At 42.4% G+C, this 25,668-nt stretch overlaps 1 protein-coding gene across 1 annotated transcript in view; it reads right to left on the bottom strand.

The window, feature by feature from the left end:
- Window positions 1-24,344, bottom strand: part of Nup93 (nucleoporin 93) — an 88,586-nt gene extending 64,242 nt beyond the window's left edge. The window contains exons 1-3 of the mRNA XM_040740761.1: window positions 24,223-24,344; window positions 15,184-15,376; window positions 1,326-1,443 (exon numbers count right to left, since the gene is read on the bottom strand). Of these exons, the coding sequence (XP_040596695.1) occupies window positions 1,326-1,443; window positions 15,184-15,362 (297 nt within the window). The 5' untranslated portion in view covers window positions 15,363-15,376; window positions 24,223-24,344. The remainder of the gene's footprint in view (window positions 1-1,325; window positions 1,444-15,183; window positions 15,377-24,222) is intronic.
- Window positions 24,345-25,668: the final 1,324 nt, after the last annotated feature.

Below are 25,668 nucleotides of genomic sequence, written 5' to 3'. Positions count from 1 at the left end.
CTAAAGCAACTTTAGTTTTAAAGCTCAAAGATTTTTCCTAAACAAGACTAAAACTCACAGCAACAATCATTCCAAATTAAGAAATTCTTTCTGATGTGACTAAGCATACATTGCTAGGAAACCATCTAATGGGGTGCTGAAGGAAGATGTCCTTACATTAAGCAAATGGTTAGAAGAGATAATCACTCTTAACCCTACAGCCAGAGCCAGTTCCCAAAGTATATGTTGGTTATTCACAGTATCTGAGCTGGTCCCATTCATACCATCTCATCAATGTTAAAAGTATTATCACAGAGCACCAGTTGCTGCACTTGAGATTAGATAGTATTTGCTATAAAATAAAAATAAAAACCTCTGGATTTTGGAAACATAACAATAACCGAAGAAATCATGAATATCAGTAATTTTTCATCTCCCCTCAAAAGTACAGGTTTCCAAAATAGAATTAATTCAGAAATGTAGGGATACAGTATTAATTTAAGCCCAGCTCATAGAGAACACAATTACCACCCACCTCTTCCTGAACTTGCCTTTTGTGGAACCTGAATTCTTTTTATTTCAAAGTAAATCAAGGCAAGCGGTAGCACAGTCCCTACTACTGAGGAGTTGGGGGATCGCGATCACTTGAGACCAGACCGTACCAAAGTGTGTCCCATCCCGAGCAAACAAACACAAACAGGAACCGGTAAATCAATCAAAACAGCAAACGGCACAGCACCCTACAAAGTGTTTCCATTCCTACCCAAACCAACCAAACCATGAGGTTTCTCCTTAACAAGTTTACAGCAGTTTCTGATTAAATTAAAACAACAATCAGCAGCTCGCGGCATGTCAGGCTCAATGAGGCTGGAGTGCTCTGTTAGGCCATTTCCTGGTATCACTGATGCAGCCAAATACTTCCTGGAAATCACTGAGTTGATTTCAGTAAACAGTACTTTAAATTCCAATACAAGCAAGACACAAAAAGAAATGTGAACAACAAATAGTAAAATTATCCAAGCTCTAGTAAAGCAAGCAAGAGAAACATAGGGACTCTTGTCTCTGTACCTTGGATTAAGCCCAAGAAAGGAAGTGAAATCTGTTCTCAGAACCGGAATTATCTAGAAAGTAGAGGTTGGAGTTACTTTCTTAAATTTAGCACAAAGAGCACTCTGAAAAGAACCTGATGATTCCCCTCTGTATCTCTAAACCCGAGTCTCCTGTTCTTTTAGTATCTGAGTAAGAAAATTAATGAAGACAGCGGCATTCTTAACTGGTGAAGAAAGGGCCAAGGCTTAAGGCCTGGGTACCTGATCCAGGCTGCACCTGCAGCTGGTAGCTCTTACCTGAATGTCTGTGTCCTTGACAGGCTCAAGAGGTTCAAAAGTGGTCGCTGCACTCAGACTCTCCAGTCTCTGGGAGATGTGGGATATGTCAAGTCCCCGTGACCCGAGAAGAACTGATCTATATAGGGATGCAGGACAGGAAGACAAAGATGGAGAGTAGTATTAGGTATGCAATACCTGCCATAAAATACTAGAGTTGTTTTCATTCAAAACCTCCTATCTTGGAGTTGGAGGAAGAGGCCAGAGCAAATGGTAGAGCACCTGACTATAATACTTCCATCTTCTGGCCAGGTGCTTTTATAAAGCTGATTTCTTACCTGCCTATAAAGGTCTACGAACTGAAAAGAGCAGACACCCGCTGCATTTGGGAGTAAGATATCCAAGTTCTAGCAATGATTAAATTAGAGGGAGAACCTTATATAGAATAGAACAATACCAACACCATAGTCAGCTCCAAACACATTCAGGAACCTCTTGAGACAAATGCAATTATTCACCCCTGTTTTGGAGATAGGAAGCTAAGGTGCAAAAAGATTAACCAACTTGTCCAAAGTTAGAGAGAGCCAGGACATGGCAAACATGGGTAATCTGTCCCAGATCTAGAATACAAACCCCCACTCCATGTTTAACAGCTTCTGAAAAGAAAGCCAATAAAGCACACATTTTAACTTCAGGAGGACCCGAGTTCAAACATTCACCGAGGAAACTGTCAGGGGCAGCAGATAACTTCCTTAGGGGCAGCCAAAACAGAATCAATGGCTAATTCTGCAGATACTGTCTTCAAAATCAAGGTATCATGCCACTACACCTTCAAATTCCCTCTCTTTTACTCAGCTAAGAAGATAGCAGGCTGTTTTCTGAACAATAAAAGCTTCTGAAGAGAAATGGGGATATAGTAAACTTCATCTCTCCTCTCTAGGTAACAAACAATGAACAAATTTCAAATAAAAAAATCAATCAATAAATAGTCCAGTATGATACTATATATCAATTAGAAAGGCTAAACCAGAAGACTAACCTCAAGGCTAGTCTGGGCCATAAAGAGAGCCCTTCTCTCAAAAATCAAAACAAAGAAATAGATCTTCACTAATAGCTAAAACTCTTTGAGAGAAAGAAACTTGGGCAAGTTAGATCAGCTTTTCTGTTAAGATTTCCTTTTATTTTTATTCACAGATGTGTGCAAGAACGCCAGGTGTACACCAGTGCCATGAAGGTTGTCAGATCCCTTGGAGCTGGATTCACAGGCTACTTGACTTGGGTGCAGGGAAGCAAAGCCAGATCCTCTACAGGGGCAAGCAGTGCTTTTACCCTAGCCATGTCTCCAACCTTTTTTTGTGTATATATTTTTGTTTTTGTAAGTCTTGCTTTTATGCCTTTCAACTCAAGAAACAGAAAACGTGCCTCTATGTCTAACTAATCAGGTTTACTTTTTAGATTACCATTTTTGTATTGTGATTTGGTGACTTCAAAATGTCACCAACAAAGTATGTTTTCACCTTGAGTAAGAAGCTAGAAAGGCAGACTAAATAAGACCCAAGACGATGATAATGATGGAGACGGAAGAGGAAGGGGGACTGCTGTTGCTAAGGCCTGGGACCACACATAACACCAATGAGTTTAAATTGAGATTCAATCACAATCTAACAGCTTCCTCAGAGAAGCTTAGCTGCATTATGGTAAATATGATAGGATAAATTATGCTTATTCAGACAATTCCTCCATGTAGAGTCTTAATTCCTTTGGGTCAACGAGGACAACATCCCTGGGACTTCCCTTCTAAGCTAACATACCCGACAGCAGTTGCCCACCTCTCTCTTAACAAGTCTTACTAGTTACTTTCTTCTTTCCACAGTGTTTCTCATGTACACCGGGATCACCTACACAAACTTCTTCCCAAAGGTCTACTTTGACTACTCCTGGGCAAAGTACAGTAAATAATGTTCTCCCTCCTTTCAGAACAGCTCTACTGATATGAATTTGCTTATCACAAAACTCATCAGTTACAGTGTGCACACAATTCAGTAATATATTTATATAGAAGTATATGACCATGACCATCAGCAATTTTAGAATATTTCCATCACCCTCAAAAGAAAGCCCTATGAGAAATGCTTCTTCCCCCTCGTGAGACCCTAACAATGCACATAGATGGAATAAGACAATAGTCTTTTGTGACTGGTGGTTTTCTCTCAGTGTAATGCTTTTGAGGCTCATCTATCCAGGGTAGATATTAAGAGTTAATTGTATTTATACCATACCTCATTTTATGTATCCATTAATCAATCAGTGGGCATGTGGACTGCTTCCAAGGTCTTCACTATGTGAAAAATGTTGCCAACAACACCCACACACAGGTTTTGCATGCAAGGTTACATTTCTCTTGGCTATATACCTTGGAGCAGAGCTGCTGGCTTAAATTGGAATTCTGTCCAGTCTTGTGAGGAAATCAGACCATTTTCCAAAGTAGCCACACCATTTTGTATCCCCACCAGCAATACATAATCCCCACATCCTCAACAACACTTCCTTTATGACTATACTATACTAGTCAGTCTCTCTTTTCTGGCTGTTATAAAAAATGATTAAAATACAAAATTAAAATATTGAATTTTGTTGGGCGGTGTGGCACACACCTTTAATCCCAGCACTTGGGAGGGAAAGGCAGGAGGATGTATGTGAGCTTGAGATCAGCCTGGTCCACAAGAGCTAGTTCTAGGACAGCCTCCAAAGCCAGAGACCCTGCCTCAAAGCCCCCCCTTTAAAAAATTGAATTTCTTTGTGACTATCACTCAGCTTCAACAATTCACAGGACATGATCAGTCCTACCCTGTTTGTCCTACCTAGTTTCCTCTACCATTCATGTTATTTTGAAATAGATTATGGTAGATTGACAATATTTTCCAATTGTTTCATAATTTGAAAAAAAATCTGTGTTTGAATGAGTACCAAATAAGATCCTGTGGATGACTGGTATGTTTTTTTTTTTAAATCATTTTTCCTTTATAGCCCCCCATTTCATTTTTTTTCCTTGTAATTTGTTTGTGGAAGAGTTTGGATGTGCCTGGTAAAAACAATGCAACTCAGATTTAATTATACATATGAATCACCTGACTTGTTAAAATGCTACGTTTGATTCAACAGCTCTGGGATAGAGCTTGATACTCACTCAAAAAACCTTGGGCTTGACACTTAGGTTATTGATACAAAGAGTACACTCAGAGCAGCAAAGACAAATTCAAAGCAAGTGCTACAATCTGATTAGATGCAGGCGCCACTGTTTTGTTGTTACTTTCTGTTCTAGCCACACTTCCATCAAGAAACAGGAATGTTTGCAGACACTGATGCCTGCTGCTTTGACGGCGGTTCCTCATGGGCTTAAACAGTGGTACTCTATTTCTACCTTTATAAATCCCATCATCAACGATGTCATCACCCTGAATGGTGTGGTTATCTAGTATCCTTCAACATGACTGACTCATTTTAGTATCATTATAAACTGAAACACATCTGATAGGTTTCAACCTACTGCAGTTTTACAGGTTTTTTTAAAGATTTCTTTCTATTTCATATGTATGAGTGTTGGCTTGCACTCATATGTCTGTGCACCCCATGCACACACGGTGCCATGGAGGCCAGAAGAGGACATCGGATCCCCTGTTACAGATGGTTGTGAGCTGCTCCCATGTGGTGCTGGGTTCTCTGAAGAGCAGCCAGTGTTCTTAACGCTGAGCCATCTCTCCATCCTCCTAATGCACGTCTTTGGATGCTCAAATTGTCTCACCTTTGGTCAGTGGAAGCCTCTTCAAGTTTGTTTATAAGTTTTAAAGTTTGATTTGATTTTATTGTGTCAGTATGGGGGTGTGTGTGCTTTTGGGCTTATGGTGTTGGGGATAAACCCAGGACCTTACACACAAACCACTACTCACATGTATAGGTACTGTCTTCTGAGTTCTTTCTGAAATGACTCCAGTAAGTCTTCATAACTTTACCACCTGACATGGCAAGATGTTTCATGTGTGTCTTAAACAGCTGGCTCTCCAAAGAGTCCTAGTTACCTTTAAAGGACTTTATAGATAATTCTCTGGGCAACCAGGATTGTTTGTTGTTCTTAGGTGCTTCAACAGCAGAGCTAGAAATGGAGATTTTGGTTTTGTTAAGATAAATTACAATGTGAGTTACTATTATTGCTTTCAATTCAAATTCCAGAACACTAAATTTCAGGTTTACTCCAGATATTCTAACTGTATTTCCTTTTCCTATCCCAAAGGTTCACCAACTGTGTTAAGTCTACACAGGAGCTGGCTCCTGTGCCATGTCTGCCTGTGGCCAGGCACCCTGCCATGATAGTTAGGAACTAACCCTCTGAAACTGTAAGCCCCCAATTAAGTGGTTCCTTCTATAATGTGCCTTGATCAGGGTGTCTTCTCACAGCAACAATAACCCCAACTAAGACACCAATCAATCCACATCCCACATTCCAATCATCCTCTCCTCCATCAGATTCTCACAGGTGATCAGACTGTGGGCCACAATCTTCCTTTCCCAACCATGCCAGGCCAGGAACAATGTACCTAAGAGCCCAGCACTCGGGAGGCAGAGGCAGGCGGATCTCTGTGAGTTCGAGGCCGGGCTGGACCGGCAGCCTCCAAAACAATACAGAGAAACCCTGTCTCGTAAAACTAAAAAAAAAAAAAAAAAAAAAGTCCCCACACTAACCAATTTTAATCTTATTTACTCTGCTCTTCTACAGAAACCAAATGAAAATCCCTGCCCTTGCTCTAGCTGCCTCTTGATTGGGTTTGAGCTATAATCCCAAAATACAATCCATAAATCATAACCCTGAATGTCAAAATCATAAAAGCTCAAAATACCAAAAATATAATTCTGGAAAAATTAATTTAAAGAATTTAAAAGCGATTCACTGGAGTCAGACATAATGACACAGAGGCACACACCTGTAATCCCAGCATTTGAGAGGCAGAGGCAGGAGGAGCAGAAAGAAGTTCAGGGTCAGGGTCATCCTCCTTTACAGAGCTTAAGGTCAGCTCGGGCTACTTGAGACCTTGTTCCAAAATAATAACCACAAAAGTAAGTGTGTGTGTGTGTGTGTGTGTGTGTGTTGAAGTCAGGGGTTTTTGTTGCTGTCTTGTTTGTTTAAGACAGGTTGCTATTTGCTTCATGTAGCCCTGACTGTTCTGGAATGCCTTTGAGAGACTAAAGGTGTGCACTACCATGCTCAGCTAAATTCTCTTTTAAAAGATGAGCTTACCTGAGAAACATAAATACACTACAACAACTGTGTGGTGATATGAATAGGAATGGCCCCATAGGCTCACATATTTGAATGTTTAGTCATCAGGGAGTGGCACCATTGAGAAGCATTACAAGGTGCAGCCTTGTTGCAGGAAGTGTGTCACTGAGGGTGGACCCAGTCTCTCCCTCTGCGTGCCTGCAGATGTAAAGCTCTCAGCTACTTCTCCAGTACCATGTGCTCCCCACAATGATGATAAGGGACTAACTCTGAAGCTATAAGTAAACCTCCAATTAAATGCTTTCTGTTCTAAGAGTTGCCTTGGCAGGTCAGGTGTGGTAGCACACACCTTGAATCTCAGCATTCGAGAGACAGAGGTAGGTGGGAGGCCGTGAGTTTGAGGTCAGCTTAGCCTACAGAGGGAATTCCAGGACATCTAGGGCTACACTGAGAAACCCCGTTTTGGGGAGGGGAGTTGCCTTGGTCATTGTGTAGAACAAAGACTAAGATAAACTGTAAGAACAAAATCATATTAATAAATAAATAAGTCAAAAAGGCAAAATGTGGGTTGGAGAGATGGCTCAGTAGTTAAGAGCACTGTCTGTTCTTCTGGAGAATCCTGGTTGAATTCCCAGCACCCACATGGCAGCTCACAACTGTCTGCAATTCCAGATCCAAGGGATCCAACACCCTCACACAGACATACATGCAGGCAAAACACCAATGCACATAAAATGTTTTAAGAAGTCATTTTAAGAAAGGCAAAATGTATAAGCATATATCAGGAGCTACTTATACCATCTCAGTAGTACAGTACTTGCTATGCTTGCATTAAAGCCCTGAGTTAAATCCACAAATGTCAAATAAAAGCATTTTATTCATATACTGTTGTAATAGACAGTTGGTACATGCAGCTCTATAACTGCAGCCATATGAAATAGCATGAGGGAGAACCTATTTTTCCTGCTTGTTTTATTTATTTATTTTTTGGTTTTTCAAGACAGGGTTTCTTTGTGGCTTTGGAGGCTGTCCTGAACTCGCTCTGTAGACCAGGCTGGCCTCAAACTCACAGAGATCCACCTGCCTCTGCCTCCCGAGTGCTGGGATTAAAGGCGTGTGCCACCAACGCCCGGCTTTCTGCTTGTTTTTAAAAATTTATTCTATGATACATACCAACAAAAGCATCTCCTGCTGTGTCTCCCTTTCTTCAGGGTAGTGCTTCTGTGTTGATTTGGGTCCACAGATACAAATCGGTCTGTACCACACTCATACACAGACCACAGACTTGGCAGACATAACCCAAGCAATCAAACCAGCACTGCTGTCTGAATGCCTCTCATCCTAGCATGCACACAATCATTTCTGAGGCAGTTAGTAGCTGCTGGCGTCTTCAGGCAAACATGGCTTTCATTGATTAAAACCTCTTGGGATTTCATCAGAGAATGTAATGCAAATGGTGATGGATGGTGCATTTCTTAAGCAAGCTTCCATGATCACTAAAGTACATGGCCAGTCCTTTCCATAGAGCTGAGCTTTGTACCTCTCCCATGAGGCAGCCTTTCCACCACCAGTACTATAGTCTGGGGGACTTTGGATTTCAAGATTACAACTTTAGAGACTATAGCATTCTGGATCAGGTCCTTCAACAGTATGGTCCACCTGGCTCCCAAACAATCCCAGGACTCACTTAGGTGGGCCTCTGTGGTGTATACCATGCCTCCTGTTTCTAGGGATCTGTGGGAAAACGCTTCCATCGTGATAGTCATTTCCCTGCCTGTCTTAACCATGCTCAACTAACACAAATCAAGTATTTTTAAAGGCACTTCCTTCTTAAAAAAAAAATCAACAAATATGTACATACGTTTGTATTATTTACTCCTTAAAAAGGGCTTGTGATCTAATTCTCTTACTATACAATCCATCCATTCACAGCAGAACATTCATTGGAGATTTTAAGTATACTCAGGGTTATCCAACCATCACTATCATCAACTTTAGAACATTTCCATTGCTCATCACTAATCAGTTCCCATTTCTGCATTCACTACCCCCTAAATATAGCAGCCCTCATTTCTTTTTCTGAGATTTGCCTATTCTGGACATCACTCAAACAGAATCAAACAATATGCAATCTTCTGTAAGTTTCTTTTACTTATACTTTTAGGGTTATCCATGTATAGCATATGTTAAGTCATACCTAATGCCCCTTTCTTGCCAAATCAGATCCCATTACATGGCTATGGCACAGTTCATATACATATTCATCAGCTGGTTGACACCTGCCATTAAAATTCATGTACAAGTTTTGTTTAGACATATTTACATCTGTTAGATTAGACATATTTATATCTCTTAGATTTATACCTAAAAACAGAATCACTGGATTATATGCTAACTGTATGCCTTTTTGAGGAACTTTGGAGTTTCTTCCAAACAGGCAGAACTACTTTACATTCCCACTAACAGTGCATGAAGGAAGACTCACCCAGATTCATTTCAACTTTAGCACATTCTCACCTACACTATTACATGTCTTTTTTTTTTTTTATCAGAACCATCCTAATAGGAATGAAGTGGTATCACACAGTAGCTTTGACATGTACTTCTCTGGTAGCTAACGACACTTACTGGACAATGATCTTATGCTATTTTAAAATTAAGTTGACTTTTTATGAATAAATTCTTTGAGGCTAAAAAGAAATAAAATGTGGGCCAGAGAGTTGGCTCAGTGTACCCACTGGATGCACTTGCCACCAAGCCTGACTTGAGTTTGATCCCTGGCGAGTTGTCCTCTGACTTCCACACAAACATACATACACACTTGTGCACATGCACAAAAATACAAAGACACAGACATTCACCCCCCTCCCCACACACAGAGCAAATACATTTTTAAAAACCCTGAATGTAGGTCTGTCTTAGGGTATCCATTGCTGTGAGGAGACACCATGCCCATGGCAACTTTTATAAAGGAAAACACTTCACTGAGGCTAGCTTTGAGGGTTAGTCCATTATCATCAAGGTAGGAAACACGGTAGCATACAGACAGACATGGTGCTGGAGATGGAGCTGAGAGTTCTACACCTTGATCTGCAGGCAGCAGGAAGTGAACTGCCGACCACACTGGGTGTAGTTTGAGCAAAGAAGACCTCAAAGCCCACCCCCACAGGGACACATTTCTTCCAACAAGGCTACACCTACTCCAACAAAGCCATACCTCCTAATAGTGCCACTGCTACCACAAAGCTTGTTAGCATTTAAATAAATGGGAAGTGTTTTCCCCTAAAAGATATTTCTTTCTTGACAGTTGCATTTGAAGCACAAATGTTTCCCTTTGATGAAGTTAAACTGGTCTGTTTTTGATATATTCTATTGGCCTAATAGTCTAGACAGCTCTGTCAGGTAGTCCAGACTGGACTTGAACTTGTGCAGACAAGGATGACCTTGAATTTCTGACTCTCATGCCTCCACTTCCAGAGTGCTGATATTATAGGCATGTGTCATTGTCTTAGTCTATTGCTGTGAAGAGGCACCATGACCAAAGCAACTTATAAAAGGAAGCATTTAAATGAGGGCCTGCTTCCGGTTTCATGTTACTCCATGACCATCATAGTAAAGAGTATAGCAGCAGACAGGGAGGCATGGCTCTGCAGCAATAGCTGAGAGCTTACATCCAGATCTGCAGGCAAGGGGAGACCGGTCCTGGTGTGGGTTTTTGAAACTTCAAAGCCCACTCCCAGTGACACACCCCCTCCAACAAGGCCACACCTCCTAATCCTTCCTAACAAAACCAACTGAAGACTAAGCATTCAAATATGTGAGCCCATGGGAGCCATTCTCCTTCAAGTCACCATCACCATTAAGATGTGATGCTAAGGACTGAACCCAGGCTTGCGCATGCTAGGCAAGCACTCTAAAGTGAGCTACAGCCCTATCTTGAGGTCAGGAAAATCTATGCCCACAGTTTCTTCTAAGAGTTTTATAATTCAGTTCTTACATTTACACTGACAATCCAGCTAGAATTAGTGCTTCTATACAGAATGAGATAGGGACCAACTTTATTCTTTTTCATAGAGACATCAGTGACCCCAACCTCAATTGTTGAAAGGACTACTCTTTCCATGTTCAATGGTCTGAACACCTTTATTGAGTAAAAAAAAATCATAACCAAACAAACTTTCTAGACTCATAATGCTAGAATTACAGTCGTTATATTTTAATAGGAGTAAAGGGAAAATCCAATATTCTTGAAGTTTTTTTTTTAAGACTACAGATACTATATACTACTGACACTGTTAGATTTATTTTATGTGTATGAGGGTCTTGTCTGCTTATATGTATGTGCATCACATGAGTGCCTGGTGCTTGTAGAAGCCAAAATAGGGTGGCAGATCCCCTGGTGCTGGAGTTACAGACAATTATGAGCCACCATGTGGGTACTAGAACCTGAACCCAAGTCCTCTGTAAGAACATAACCACTGAGCCCCATCTAGACTTGTAATTTAATTCCAACAATCTATTTATCCATCCTTATGCCAAATAACCTTGATTAGTATGGTTTTTGTTTATAAACACAAGGGTCATATTACAAAGCCCAGGTTGGTCTTGGAACTCACAACATAAGGCAGGAAGACCATGAACTATTTGTTATGTGTTAGGCTCCTTAGTGCTGAAACTACAGTTATAGATGACCATACCTGGTAATTATTTTGGCTTTTTAGTAAGTTTTGAAAGTGAAGTGTCAGTCTTCTTTTTTCTGACTTCTAAAGATTGCTTTGGGGGCTAGAGATGGCTCTGTGGGTAAGAGTACTGGCAGCTTGCTCTTCTAGAAGTTCAGGGTTTAATTCAATGGGCACCAGGCACATACATGGTACACAGACATACATGCAGACAAAACACTTATACTCATTTTTTTAAAGACTGTTTTGACGATGCAAGAGTTCTTGTATTTTTCAGTCAATCCCCCAATTTCTGCAAAAAGAGCCAGCTGGGAGGCTGAAATTTTCTCTATCTTTTATTTTTTTTAAATGTGTATGGATATTTTGTTTGCATGTACGTTGGTATACCTTATATATGTCCAGGGCCCTTGGAGGCAAGAAGGGGGGATCAGATTCCCTGGAACTGGAATTATCAGATGGCTAGGAATTAAATCCAGGTTCTCAGAAGAGCAGCCAGTACTCTTAACCACTGAATAATCTCTCCAGCCACGGATGCTGGAATTTTAACAGAGTTTTTGCTGAATATGTAGATCAACATGGGATGCAATGATACCTTAATATAAATTCTTTCAATCCACTAACACAGAATGTCTTTTATCTGCTTTCTTAAATAAAAGGAAAAAGCACGATACACTCACCTACCCATCCATCCTTTTGTTGTTACTACTGCTGCTATCAACCCAGAACCTTGCATGTGCTAACCTGTAATCTATTACTGAACTACATTTCAGTACTTTAGACTTTTCTCTACCTCAAAATGTTTACTTAATTGCCTGTCCTGAATTCGCTCCATGGTAGCATACATGATTACTCCTTGGTACTACCAGAAAGTTTCCAAGTCTACCAACCTCGCACATCTAGTCAGCTAGTTCCCAAACGTCAAATAAAGTAACAGTGGATCTTTGGACAGACTTTTCACACTTTTGCTACTAGATCTTTGGGACAGATCCCTAGAAACAGAATTGCTAGATCAATTTTGTTATTTCCTAATTAAACCTCACAGTACTACATCTTTATAGTGACACATGAGAGTTCATCCAGTGTCCAAATGACTTTAACATATGCTAGAGTAAAAAACTCCAGAACTGAAAAGCCAGACTTTGCTGGGTGGTGGTGGCACTTGCCTTTAATCCTAGCACTTGGAAGGCAGAAGCAAACACTAAGCTACACCTCTAGCTCAACATTTGGCTTTGTAGATTAGAAAAGTCCCAACGTCCCCTGCCTTTTAGTGGCCCCAATTCTAATAGTCCAGATAGCTCTACATGATCAGAAAGCCACAAAGATGAAGCCACACTCCAGAGTCCCAACCAAAAGAGTAGAAGATACAAAAGCTGTTCCCAGTATATACAGGGTTTAAGAAAAAGAACAGAGAAAGAAAAGGTGTGTGGGGGGGGCGGGGGCTCACCTCATTTATAATTTACTCACTGAAAAAAATCTTAAGTACGTTTCTTTCTAAGCTTCAAACATGGACATCAATCCCTACCTCTGCCACTTTTCAAACTTTGATAATGAAGTCAGGACAGTGACTGCAACAATTCTCTGGGAACAGAAAGTACCTATGGCAAATACCAAAAGGGATTTCTATTGACCAAGCTAAATCTGAATCTAGCTGTCCATTTACTATCTAACTTTCCTTACGTATGGAAATGGTACTTTGTTCATGGTCAATATATAAAACAAATAGTGTAGCTATGTTCCAGTAAGATATAACAGGTAGCAGGTTCATGGGCCACATTCTGCAAACCCCTACTTTGTATACGCCATGCATACTCTTTATGTGTGGTGGGAAGAAAATCCACAAATTTAAAAGATCAAGAACACACATACAAAAAAAGGTATCAAATCTGTTCCCTAGAACTGGAACTGTTGGCACACACCTGTAATCCCAGCTACTCAGAAGGCCAAGGCAGGAGAGTAGCATGTTCTAGGCCAGATTCCACAAAAAAAAAAAAAAAGTCTGTTCCTTAAAAAAAAAAAAAAAATAAAAGTACATGTAGTACAGGCAAAACACCCACACACATAGAATATTTAAAAAAAAATCACAAAACTCAGGCCATACTTAAATTTATAATCAAACTAACACCTTAAAGACAGATTTTCCTTTCAAAACTTAGTCTATGTAACAACAACAACAACAACAAAATCCTACTCAGTTCTTTTCTCTGCCCTCATCCAGCAAGTACTAAAATAGTCACATCATACTTAGTGTCTCTGCCTATCAAGATAATGGAAAAATACAGTCATCAGCCCCCTGGTTTCTTTTTAAGCTCCTGCCCCACCCTATATCCATTCTTCAACGTTCCAACTCCCTCCTCCCTAAAATAATGAATTTAAGGTAGAAGAGACAAGGAAGAATGGAAATTTACAAGACAGAGAATATGACTGATAATTGTTACTAGAAAACATTTTCCCTTTTTGCTCTTAATAGGCTGTAAAGCTGATGCAATTAAATTATAACTATAGCAACTCAGCGGGTATCCATGGGCTTTTGCTCCTGCAGCATCTCTGCACAAGCAGAAACTGCCTGCTTAAATCAGAGGAACTGTAGGCAGGCAGGAACAGAAGTTTGGAGCCTACAAGGAAGGATATTCCTACAAGTTAGTAGAAATATCTACAGGCTGGTTGGTTGTTGGGAACCAGGGTAGGTTAGTTATTAGCAGCATTTTGTTACAAGGCTAGGTAGTTTAAAAACAAACAAACAAACAAAAAACAAAAACCCTGCAAGGATTCATCTGACTTGTCTTTATTAATGTCAACAGAAGCAGAGCTAGTATTTAAAAAATACTACTCTAGAGAAGGCTACAGAATGTCCACAGAGCAACCCGACACTCAGTTCTCAGGATCAGTTAGAAAAGAAATGCAGTCTTCACACTGCTTTGACATTTATGAAGTTCCTAAAAGACAATGCCTCACATTAATCTTGTTCAAGTTCACAGAATGAAGACTAGACTAACATTTTCCTGAATTATACATAATCCTAGTGACTTTTTGGACCCGCCAATAGCTTAGTAGAAGTACCCTCTTCTCCCTTTTCTCTCCAAGCTCCTTCTAGAAATACAGGAGTGCTGGGGTTGAATCTTGGCTCACAACTCACCTGTTGTATAGCCTGAGGAAGTTACCAGCCCTTTGTGAACCTTTGCTGTCCAATTAATATAGGGATCACAGTCTTGATGCTTGGTGTGAAGATTAATAAAGACTTAACGTGTAAGGAAGTTTCTAAATAACCATTAAATCACACTTGGTTTTGATTTTTTTTTTTTTGGTTGGGTTTGTATTTTGCCCAACCAGAATCCTTTGCACACTCCATCATCCTGCTAATGCTGTATGACCCTGTTAGTTAGCATTTTTCCTCCAAGTCTTGTTCTCCTGGGGCTCGACCACCTTCCCAGTGTACAATCAGCTGGAGGGCATTGTACTTTAAGGCCTTTCAGAGGCAGCCTCTGGGGTCACTGGCATTGAGCACAAAGAATCACTCCTCACTTGGATGGTTTCTCCTCATTGACCATTCATCATTTTTTTCCAATTACCCTTAAAAACTGTTTACGGCTGAGTGCTCTCTAGCTTTGGGTAGCACTTACGTGCATGGCCCATATCTACTAACACACTTGCAGGGCCCATTTATGACTCAATAGCCGTGAACCCAAGCAGGAAGTACTGAGAGTGTTTTATACAGAACAGAGCTCCTCCTCCACCGACTTGCACCCTCACACTTCTGCTGATGATATGGGCTCTCTCTCAGCTTGGCTGGAACTCTAAAACCCTAGAGGGGCAAGGAAACAAAGCAAGGCTTGCTGACCTATGTAAAACTGAGTTCCTGACTATCTAGCTTGGAACGGTCATAGAAGAAAATGAACTACCCAGTCAATAGCATCTCCCCATCAGTACTCACGCCTTGACATCTGCTGTCTCCTGGGATGTGCGTGTGAGGGTACGGGAACGCAGGCGCTCACCCGCTTGCTGGATCTCCTGTAAATTCCGTTCTACATGTGGAAGCTCGGAGATGCCTTCAGTCTCAGCAGCGAGCTGTTCAGCCTGCTGAAGGAGCTCACCAAACCCTTCAGTATCCATTGGAGATGCAGGTGCTACATGAAAGGAAAAAGACCTATGTCAAGGTGGGGAGAGGTTCCCATCACTGCTTCAATCTGTTACAAGATTAGTAAACCTCCAGGACTCTTGTAAATCAAAAAGGCCACAGTTCATCAACAAGTAGGATGTGTTCCAAGAACAGGCCTGACAGAGAAAATGAGTCAGACTGTGAATAGATCATTTCTGTGCATACTGAGTTCAGCAGTAGAACAATGCAAACATAATTAAGCCACAGGCCAGGATTTCTGCCTCCTCCTACAAACCCAAAGCAGGTAAGGAAACCAAAGTCATTGTAGCAAGCTCCTGGAAGCCTCAAGAACAATCTCTCTATACCTTCAATCCCTCCATTTACTCTGAGGGAATAGTGTCCCATTGAGAAGGGATTGCTACAGTCTGGGCCTCATGTTTTAGGATTTTCATGGTAACTCCAGACCATGGAAACTCAAGTTATGCGTTCAGTACACGTCCTGCAGTGATTTGGCTGAATTGAGATCAGAAAAATGCTAAACATCATCTAAACTCAGCCTCATTTTATTCTAACACAACCATGTCCTCATTAACATAAAATGCATTCTTTTATTATTCATGTCCTGGTCTCCGTTTATGCATTCTTATAAGGTGACTGAAGGCCTCACTCAGTATGACATCTTATTTGTTATGGCATCTACTAACAGTAATTATATTTATATAAACAACACCTAAGTTTAGAGCACAAATGCAATTAACAAGGCCACCTACTCTTCTGACAAGTGATTGAAAGTGCTGTAAAGAATGGTGCTATGTGGCTTGAGAAGAAAGACAGCTGAGTGGGTAGGGAGCATTGGCTACTGTGACCAACTTTCAATTCCTGAGGCCCACATGGTGGAAAGAGAGAACTGACGCCCAAAAAACTCCTGCCAGTTTTCCTCTGCCCTCCACATGTGGTGTGGCATGACTCCACACAGACATACAAATTCACATACACATACTATTTAAATGCTTAAAAAAGAAAGATCAGCAGCTGGAGAGACTGGTGGCTCAGTGGTTAAGAGCACTGGTTCCCAGGACCCACATGTCAAAATCAGCTAGAACTCTAGTTTCAGGGGACGTGACACCCTCTACTGGCCCGAGGGCAACACGCATGTGGTGCACAAACACACACATAAAATAAAAATCTTTTAAGAAACTGCTGCTATTTGCCAGGCACTCAGGAGGCAGAGGCAAGCAGATCTCTGAGTTCCAGGCCAGCCTGGTTTACAAAGCAAGCTCCAGGACAGCCAGGGCTATCCTTGAAACAATCAAGAAAAAGTGCTACTGTTTACCAGCTAATCTACATTTATAAATCTTATGCATGTATACTTGATGAGGTGAATATTTTTTTAACTCTTACAGCTATTAACAGACGGTTAAATGTTCTGCATAATGACAGTAGTTAAGAGCTGGAGAGATGGCTTAGCAGTTAAGAACACTGTTTGGTTTTCAGCTTGTACTCCAGTTTCAGAGGATCTAATCTCCTCTTTTGGCCTCCAAGGAACCTGCACATAATGGCACACAGGCACACAGATAAATATGCAAATCTTTAGGGGACTAGAGAGGTGGCTCAGTGATTAAGGGCACTTGCTATTCTTGCAGAGGACCCAGGTGTGGATCCCAGAATTCACGAGACAGCTCACAGCTGCCTACACCTCCAGTTCCAATGGCTCCAACATGTTTTCTATGGGCACCGAATGCACGTGGTACACTTACATACATGCAGGATAAACACTCACATAAATAAGATAAAAATAAATCTACAAAATTATAATGCTAAAAGCTTAGGAACAAGTTCATTATTAAAAGCAAGAAAATTCAGAGGGGCACAGAAGCTCACACCTATTAATTCCAGTATTCGGTAGGCTGAGATAGGCCTGTTCCAAATTTGAGGTCAGCCTAATGATACAAAGTCAAGTTCTAGGCTAGTCTCAAAAAAAAAAAAGGCAATTCTTATAAACAGTAGCTCAGTTTCTATATTTATTTTGAGGCCTGGGCCTTGGTGGCACATGCCTTTAATCTCAGCACTCAGGAGACAGAGGCAGGTGGATCTCTGTGAGTTCAAGGCCAGCCTCATCTACTGTGAGTTCCAGGACAGTCACAGCTGTTACAAAGACAAAAACAGAGATTTATTTTGATATGTATGGTTGTGTATCTGTGTGAGTGTATACCATGTGGGTATGGGGGCCCACAGAGGCCAGAAGAAGGCTTCGGATCCTCTGCAGCTGGAGTTACAGGGGTTCTGAGCTGCCTGTGGTACATGTTAGGATTGTTCAAACCTGATTCCTCTGGAAAAGCAGCTTTTGATCTTAGCTGTTGAACTGCAGATCTTGTTTAGTCTTTGGTTTCCACTGCACCCACGGAACCCCACTGGTCTAGCTCTGTACTTAAAATGTCAGTGTAAAATGTACTCACACCTCAGCTACAGAAGCACGTGATGAGGCACAAGACCATCTTTACCACCATAAAATCCACAGCCCTTTCAAAGATAACAACTTTCTGAAATGAGCATTGAAGGGCATTAACTTTAAAGGTAGGTCACAAGGCCAAAATAAAAACAGTGCCAGGCAGTAGTGGGACTAGACTGTGGAATTCTTAGTTCTGTCATCCTCATTCTTCCACTTTGTGTGTGTGTGTTTTCTTATTTTGTTTTTTTGAGACAGGGTCTCTCTGAGTAGCCCTGACTGTCCTGAAACTCACTGTAAACCAGTCTGGCCTTGAACTCAGAGATCTGCCTGCCTCTGCCTTGTGGGTACTGAGATTAAAGGCATGTGCTAAAATTAAATGTACACATACATTTAAAAATAATTCATTAAAATACTAAAATTAAAATGAACATGTCTAAAGTGGCAAGGTATATCTATAATCCAGCCCTTGGGAGGCTGAGACAGGACTGTGAGTTAGTCTAGTGTAGGCCTCTACTTAGTATAACTCATCCCCCCCCCCAAAAAAAAGCACATGATGGAGCTTTGGGATGCACATCTTTTAGCCCAGCACTCTTGAGGCAGAAGCAGGCAGATCTCTGTGAGCTTGAGGCTACTCTGGTGGTCTACACGGTAAGTTCCAGACCAGCCAGGGCTACATAGTAAGACCATCTCAAAAAAGAAAAAAAGAGGAATGTTCTTATGGGGCAGACTTACCCCACCTAGAAGATGCTTGGGAGTCTTTGTAAACATGCTACAAACTTACTGTGAACTATAGATGTGGCAGAGTGCCGAATGTTCTTTCCAGAAGGTGGCCTTCTAGCAACTTTTACATAAACTATGGTAAGTAAATGCACTAAAAAATAAGGACATAAATAAAGGAAATGCCCAGGATGTCTGCGTCATCTCTGAGGGAAAGGCAAAGGCCTAAGAGGGATATTCTTGGCTCTTTTCACATGACCAAAGATGGTAAGACATAACACCATGTGTATTCCCCCATGATACTTGTATTTGCTGAAGCTAAATGTAAACGTCACCTTGTGTTTTGCTTGTTTTAATAATAAAACTGAGAAGTGATTTGTTTGTACTACCCGAGCTCAAAAGCCTGGGGTCCCCCAGTATCCCACTCAGATCTCTGGAATATATCTTTAGAACCTCAAGACTTAGCCTTGCTGGCCACAAAAAAGACCTAAACTTGGATCTTATAGAGGCATTTTCCAAATTGAGGTTCCCTCCCCTCTGATGACTCTAGGTTATGGCAAAGTGACATAAAACTAGCCAGGACACTGAAAGAACTCTCTCTCTCTCTCTCTCTCTCTCTCTCTCTCTCTCTCTCTCTCTCTCTCTCTCTCTCTCTCTCTCTTTTTTTCGAGACAGGGTTTCTCTGTATTGTTTTGGAGGCTGTCCTGGAACTTGCTCTGTAGACCAGACTGGCCTCGAACTCACAGAAATCCACCTGCCTCTGCTTCCCGAGTGCTGGGATTAAAGGTGTGCACCACCAATGCCTGGCAGAACTCTTTCTCTTTTAAACTGTCTCTTGCTGGGTTATTTGGTCACAGCAAGTAGAAAATTAACTAAAACAATCCCTATAATGCATATATGGTAAAATGAAGTCATTATATAAAAATAGTGAAAAATAGATCAGTTAATTTCAGTTCAGTTGCTATTAAAATATGTGGAGTTTTAATTATGAAAAAAACATGGTCATTTCCACAGTCTCAAAGTAACCATGTTAAATACTCAGTCAAGTCAGAAAATCGAGATAATTAAATATTCAAACTAAGTTGGGTGGGGGTGGCAGACACCTTTAATCCCAGCACTTCGGAGGCAGAGGCAGGTGGATTTCTGTGAGTTTGAGGCTAACCTGTTCTACAGAGCGAGTGCCTGGACAGGCTTCAAAGATACACAGAGAAACCCTATCTCGAAAAACAAACAAATAAATAAATACTCAAACTATTGAGTACTTCCAAACCATTCTCAGTCCTCATGAAATGGTCCTTTTAGCATTCTTCTAAGTGGCTTCAACCTTGGTCTCTTATGATATTTCTGCTTGTTATATCAAAATGTACTCACTTACTTCTGGTATTACTAGTTCATTGGTTTCTCTCCTTTTGCTTTTAAGCTCCATCCACAAGTAGAATACTTCTTTTCACCTAGCAGGCCTTGTGACAACTCCCAAACTGAGAGTTCACTTAGTTCTTTAAAGACTACTACCTGGAGCATGGTTGGCACATGGCTATAACCTAAGCATTTGGAGGCAGGAGGATGAGGAATCCAAAGCACCCTTGGCTACTGACTAGCAATTTGAAAGGATGGATAGTCATTTAGGACAAGTTTCCAGACATACCTAGATTAGGTTAGTGTCTGGGCATGCCAGAGAACTATCTACAGTGGGTTAGCTGAGGCAGGAAGACCCAATCTAAATATGGTGGTACATTTCCTTGGTCTGAGAAAGCCACTGAAGCACAAGTGCTCCTTATTCTTCCTGACTGCACATGCATTGACCAGCCCTCAGTTCCTACCATCATGACTTCCCCACCATGGACTGTACTACCAAACTGAGAGCCAAGATAAACCCTCTCCCCTCAAATTGCTCTTGTCACAGTATTCTACCACGGCAACCAGAAACTAATATAGCTACAGTTTGAGGCCAACCTGGACTACATGACACACTTTCTCAAAAGCAAAAGTGTCCACTGGGTCATCCTAGAAATAGCTACTACTCAGTAGTTCTGTTTCAAACCTGTTAGTCCCAGAATACATTCCAGAGACCAGTGTCCTCAGAACCTCAAAGTTGAGAAGAAACAGAGGGAAGCATGAAAGACCGCAAAGCCAGCCATGTCAAGTCTGTCTAGTTTCCTAGGAGCAAGGGAAAGGTAATGATTATTTTAAGCTTTGTAGGCCAGTCTCTGTCACTACTCAGCATTGCCATTCTAACTTTACTGTAGCCATAGAGAACAGAGAACACACATGCAAATAAGCATGTCCGCTCTGCAGCAAAACTTTAATAATGCATGCTATAATTTGAATTTCATATTACTTTAACATGAAATAGTATCCCTTTTTAGATTCTTTTCAATGACTTAAAGACATGAAACTCCTTCACAGCTTTTGCTAACCCTGGAAGCGTGTCTGAGCTGACAAGCCAGGGTTTGACGCTAGTGCTAAGCACTTGGCTAAGCACACATGCACTAGGCTCTAGCAGTGTTCACTGGTACAAAGATTAAATGAAGGCTGGGGATGCAACTGAGGGGGTCGAGCACCTGCCTAGCACGCACACAGTCCTGGTTTTGATCCTCAGCATTTTTAAATAAAAGATTAAATGGTGGGCTAGAGAGATGGCTCAGAGGTTAAGAGAAGTCGCTGTTCTTCCAGAGAACTTGGGTTCAATTCCCGGCTCCCACATGGTGGCTCACAACAGACTATAACTCCAGCCCAGGAAATCTGATGTCCCCTTCTGGCCACCATGGGCACTGTATGCACATGGTGTGCAGACACACATTCAGATAAACATTCACACACATAAAATAAAAATAAATTAAAAAAGAAACCTCAAAGCCCACCTCCGGTGACATACTTCCTCCCAAACAGCGCTATCAATTGGGGACCAGATGTTCAAATCAAAGGCGCATGACTATGGAGGGACATCTCATTCAAACCACAATTCACATCCATATAATCAAACAGTACTCAGTACCTATGTGATTCTAATTTTACCATAAACCCAAATACTATCTCTTCAACCACAAAGATCCTCCACCCCCACGCTCAGAAAAGCAGTTGTCCCTACTACATTTTGGAAGATACTGTCAAAGACAGACATTGGGAGGTAAGAAGACTGGATGGATGGATGGATGGATGGATGGATGGATGGATGGATAAAGAATGCACCTGCTATACAGACATGTGGACCTGACTTTGGATCTGTAACACCCACTTAAAAAGTCAGGCGTAGTGGTATACACCTGCAACCCCAGCACTGGGAAACGGCTGTGCGAGGATTAGGGGGAGAAAGTACTTTGCCCCACCAGTCATTCTAACCAACTGGACAAGCTCCAAGTTAGCATGGAAAGCAGTAAGAGGAAGACTCCCGACACTGACCTATGCACAAGCATGCACAGGCACAGGTGCACGCACATACACACGCATGTACACATGCATGTATACACACACACACACACAATGGGAAATTGATACAAAGGTGGCAGACAGATCTCTGAGTTTGAGGTCAGCCTGGAAAGTTCTAAAACAGCCAGGGCTACACAGAGAAACCCTGTCTCGTGGGTGGGTGTGCAGTGGGGGATGACACAACCCACAAGGAAAAGCATAATATTTTTTGTTTTGTTTCTTTGTTGTGCAGACTCTCATTAATTCTGTAACCATTAGTCTGGAACTCATTAAGTGGCCCAGCATGGTCTTAAACTCAAGGTGATCCTTTTGCCTCAGCTTCCCAAGTGCTAGGATTACACGTGTGAGTCACCACATTCACATAGGAAATTAAATATTAAAAATTTAAAATAGATAAAAAGAAAAAGGGTTGGATAGCTCCCTCAATGGTTAAGAGGACTTCAGCACCCACATGGTGGTTCATAAAAACCCATAACTCCAGTTTTAGGGGATCCAAGCTCTCTTCTGGCCTCACTGGACACCAGAAATGCATGTGGTACACATCCATACATGCAGTCAGAACACTTAATACATGCACACACAAATTTTAAAAATATAGAAACCACTTGTACACATAGAAAAACAGCAATAAACTTACTGGAGATGGCTCAGTGGTTAAGAGCACCTGATGTTCTTCCAGAGGACCTGACTTTGAGTCCCATCACACAATGGTGGGCTCACAACCAGTTCCAGGGGGATCTATGGCTCTCTTCTGGCCTCTGAGGGCACCAGGCACACAGACTGTGTGGTACACAGACATACGTGCACCCCAAGACACCCCAAAATTACTGGAAGGAGGGTGACCTTTAGTGGACCTTACAGACCAACACAGGAATTTAGAAAAGAAATTTCTGACAGTGTTTGAGGCCTTTCTGCAACTATGTGTTGGGGGATTAAGCTACCATTTGGCTGCAATGGTGGAGTAAGTGTGAGTCTGAAGAGGCTGACAGGGCAAAGCGCGTGTGGCACAGGCTTGAGGATCTGAGTGTGGATCCTCATGCCCAGGTATAAAGCTGAGTGTGTCAGGATGGACACTGACTGGTATCAGTCTGACCCCAGCACTGGGGGAGGGGTGTAGCTCAAGGTACAGTAGTTGCCTACTAAAGCCTCGGAATGCCTCCCAAGTAGAAGACAGGAGGAGGGGGAAGGAGAAAAAGGTCAGTGGCAGACAAATACTGCTTCATTTCACACACCTGTCACCCCAGCACCCGGGAAACTGAGGCAGGAGGACCTAAAGTTTAAGGCAGGCCTGGAATGCACGGCAGAAAACCTGTCTCACCCCCAGAATAATAAAAAATTAAAATAAAAATAGGCTGAGGAGTTGTCCGGGGGTTGGAAAATACAAAGGAGTTTGCTAGCTTTATGTTCTGTTTCAGTAGATGATCAGACCATCTGAAGATGCTAATTAGGCAGCTGGATACAGGTCAGGGAGAGGGGGCTAGGCCAAAAATATAAATACAGGCTCTTAGCCTAATACACAGGTATTTAAATGGATGAGCTCAGCATAAATTAAAAAAAAATGCCCCAAACAATCGAACTGTGGGAAAGAGTGGAAAAAAGATAACTTGGGTTTTTTATAAATAAACGAACGTTCTTGGTACGGTTACAGGTTTGCGGTACGGTGACCCCAGAAAGAACACAAAACATGTCCCCAAACAGAATGCCAGCGCTGACCTTTGCTTGTGCTGAAAGCCATCTATGGAGGGTAGGGCTGGGACAGGATATAACGTAGACCAAGCTGGCTTCAAACTCGCCTTGACAGCGACACATGCCCAGCATGCTGTGATTTTCTTTCAAAGGGGACCCAATATATTTCGGGGGTCCCTTACAGAAGACAGGATGCTAGGTACCCACAGACAGGTGAGCCAACCCGAGTGGCAACCATTAGCATCCTGTTGGATTATCAGTAGAGGAGGCAAGCGTTGACAGGGCTTCGCTGAGCTGTCTCCTGAAGGATGCCCCCCACCCCGCAAAAAGCGCACCCAGGCCGGGTGACGCCTGGCAGCCTTGAGCGCGGGTGGGCGTGGCGATAGCGCGCCAGTGGGGAGGACCACGCTTGGAAGAGCCTAGTCACAGCACTCGGTGCGGTGTCGCCGGCCGGCGTTCCCAGCTGCCTCAAGAAAGGAAGAGCGAGCCTCATGGCTACGAACACCGCATGGGGTTCCAGCCAGGCTCCGGGTCCTGCTTCCAGGCCGGGCCCTGAACCCTGGGCCACGCGATCACGCGCAGCTCGCACCCCTTACCTGACTCTGCCGCGGGTCTGCGGTCCACACCCGGCTGCTGCACTACGCCGCCGCCGCTTCTCGCGCCGCTCGCCCGCGCTTCCTGATTGGCCGAGGCGGCCGGCTCCCAGAAGCCCCTGCGCGTTGCGCCGCCAAATGAACTTTATAGAGACCTGCAAGAGAGGACACGAACATAGGCGGGGCTGGGGCGGAGCCTGAGGCGGAGCCTGAGGCGGAGCTGTCATTGCAAACGAGTCAAAGGAACTCTGCTCCCGCCCCCCGATCCCACCTCCACCCACGTGGCTGGAATTTACATTACAAGAAGAAGCATTTCCGCAGTTCGCCTAGCTGAACAAATCCAGAGAGATCTGTCACCCACTGTAGAGTCCCAGTGAAGTGCCAAGGCTTGTTCTAAACTCTGAGGACACAGTGGCTTCCACAGCAAACAAGATCCCTGATTTCAAGCAGTTCTAAGCCTGACCAGGGAAAGAAAATATAGTTAAGTAACTGCAGGAGTAACTTCTAGGAACTGAAAAGCAAACTAATTGAAGAAAACTGTTGGATGGCCGGGGAAGGCTTCTCCTAGGTGACATACCGACCAAAAGGTGGAAGATGAAAACATATTTGGGGGTTCTTAGGAGGAAAGGCTATATAGTTTGACAGCCTGAACAAGTTATTCTGGGCTGCGCACCCCCATAGGCCAATTACAGAAAAGAGAAATGCAAAGAAAAGAGATTCCTTCAGTGTGGCCTTTTAGGAAGAGGAACAAAATGTGTCACTGGGATATGCAAGGGCTTTTCTGGAGATTCTTAGTCTGGTCGGTAGAAGAAATTTAAAAACAGACTCAGAAGCAAACTAAACAATTCTGTTGGGGATATGAGAGAAAAATAACAGAACAGGCAAGCTGCAGATCTCAGCAACTGCTGAGAGGGACCTAGATAAGAGGAAGGTCTGAGTTAGAATTCAAAAGGAGTCAGGCAGTGGTGGCACATGCCTTTAATCCCAGCGCTTGGGAGGCAGAGGCAGGCATATCTTTGAGGCTAGTCTGGTCTACAAAAAAAATGAGTTCCAGAACAGCCAGGGCTACACAGAGAAACCCTGTCTCAAAAAACCAAAACCAAACTAACCAAACAGACAAAAAAGTAGAATTCAAAAGGAAAGCAAGCTTAACTCTGAGGATCTGTATAGCTCAAATAATAAAAACCCAGAAACAGATATTGGTGTTCAAGTTGAAGATCAGAAAAGCAAAGTAGCCAATCACTAGAGTTTTCTTACCTCTACCAAGGCTGGGTGATCCGGTCCTCAGCGTGGCTGCAGACTGAGACTGAGCTGCTGTCTCCTCCCACCTGATACTCCTCTCTAGTGCTAGTGTGAATTTCTTCTCTGAGTCTAATAAAGAAGGAAAACTATAACTATCTAGTCTTCAACTTCCTCAGAGACCAGAGAAGGAAATAATACTGAGTAAGC

The sequence above is a fragment of the Mesocricetus auratus genome, unplaced genomic scaffold (assembly GCF_017639785.1).
Source record: "Mesocricetus auratus isolate SY011 unplaced genomic scaffold, BCM_Maur_2.0 Super-Scaffold_100714, whole genome shotgun sequence".
NCBI classification, from domain to species: Eukaryota; Metazoa; Chordata; class Mammalia; order Rodentia; family Cricetidae; genus Mesocricetus; species Mesocricetus auratus.
The sequence above is the reverse complement of the archived record's forward strand: the minus strand, read 5'-3'. Positions and strand labels throughout refer to the sequence as shown.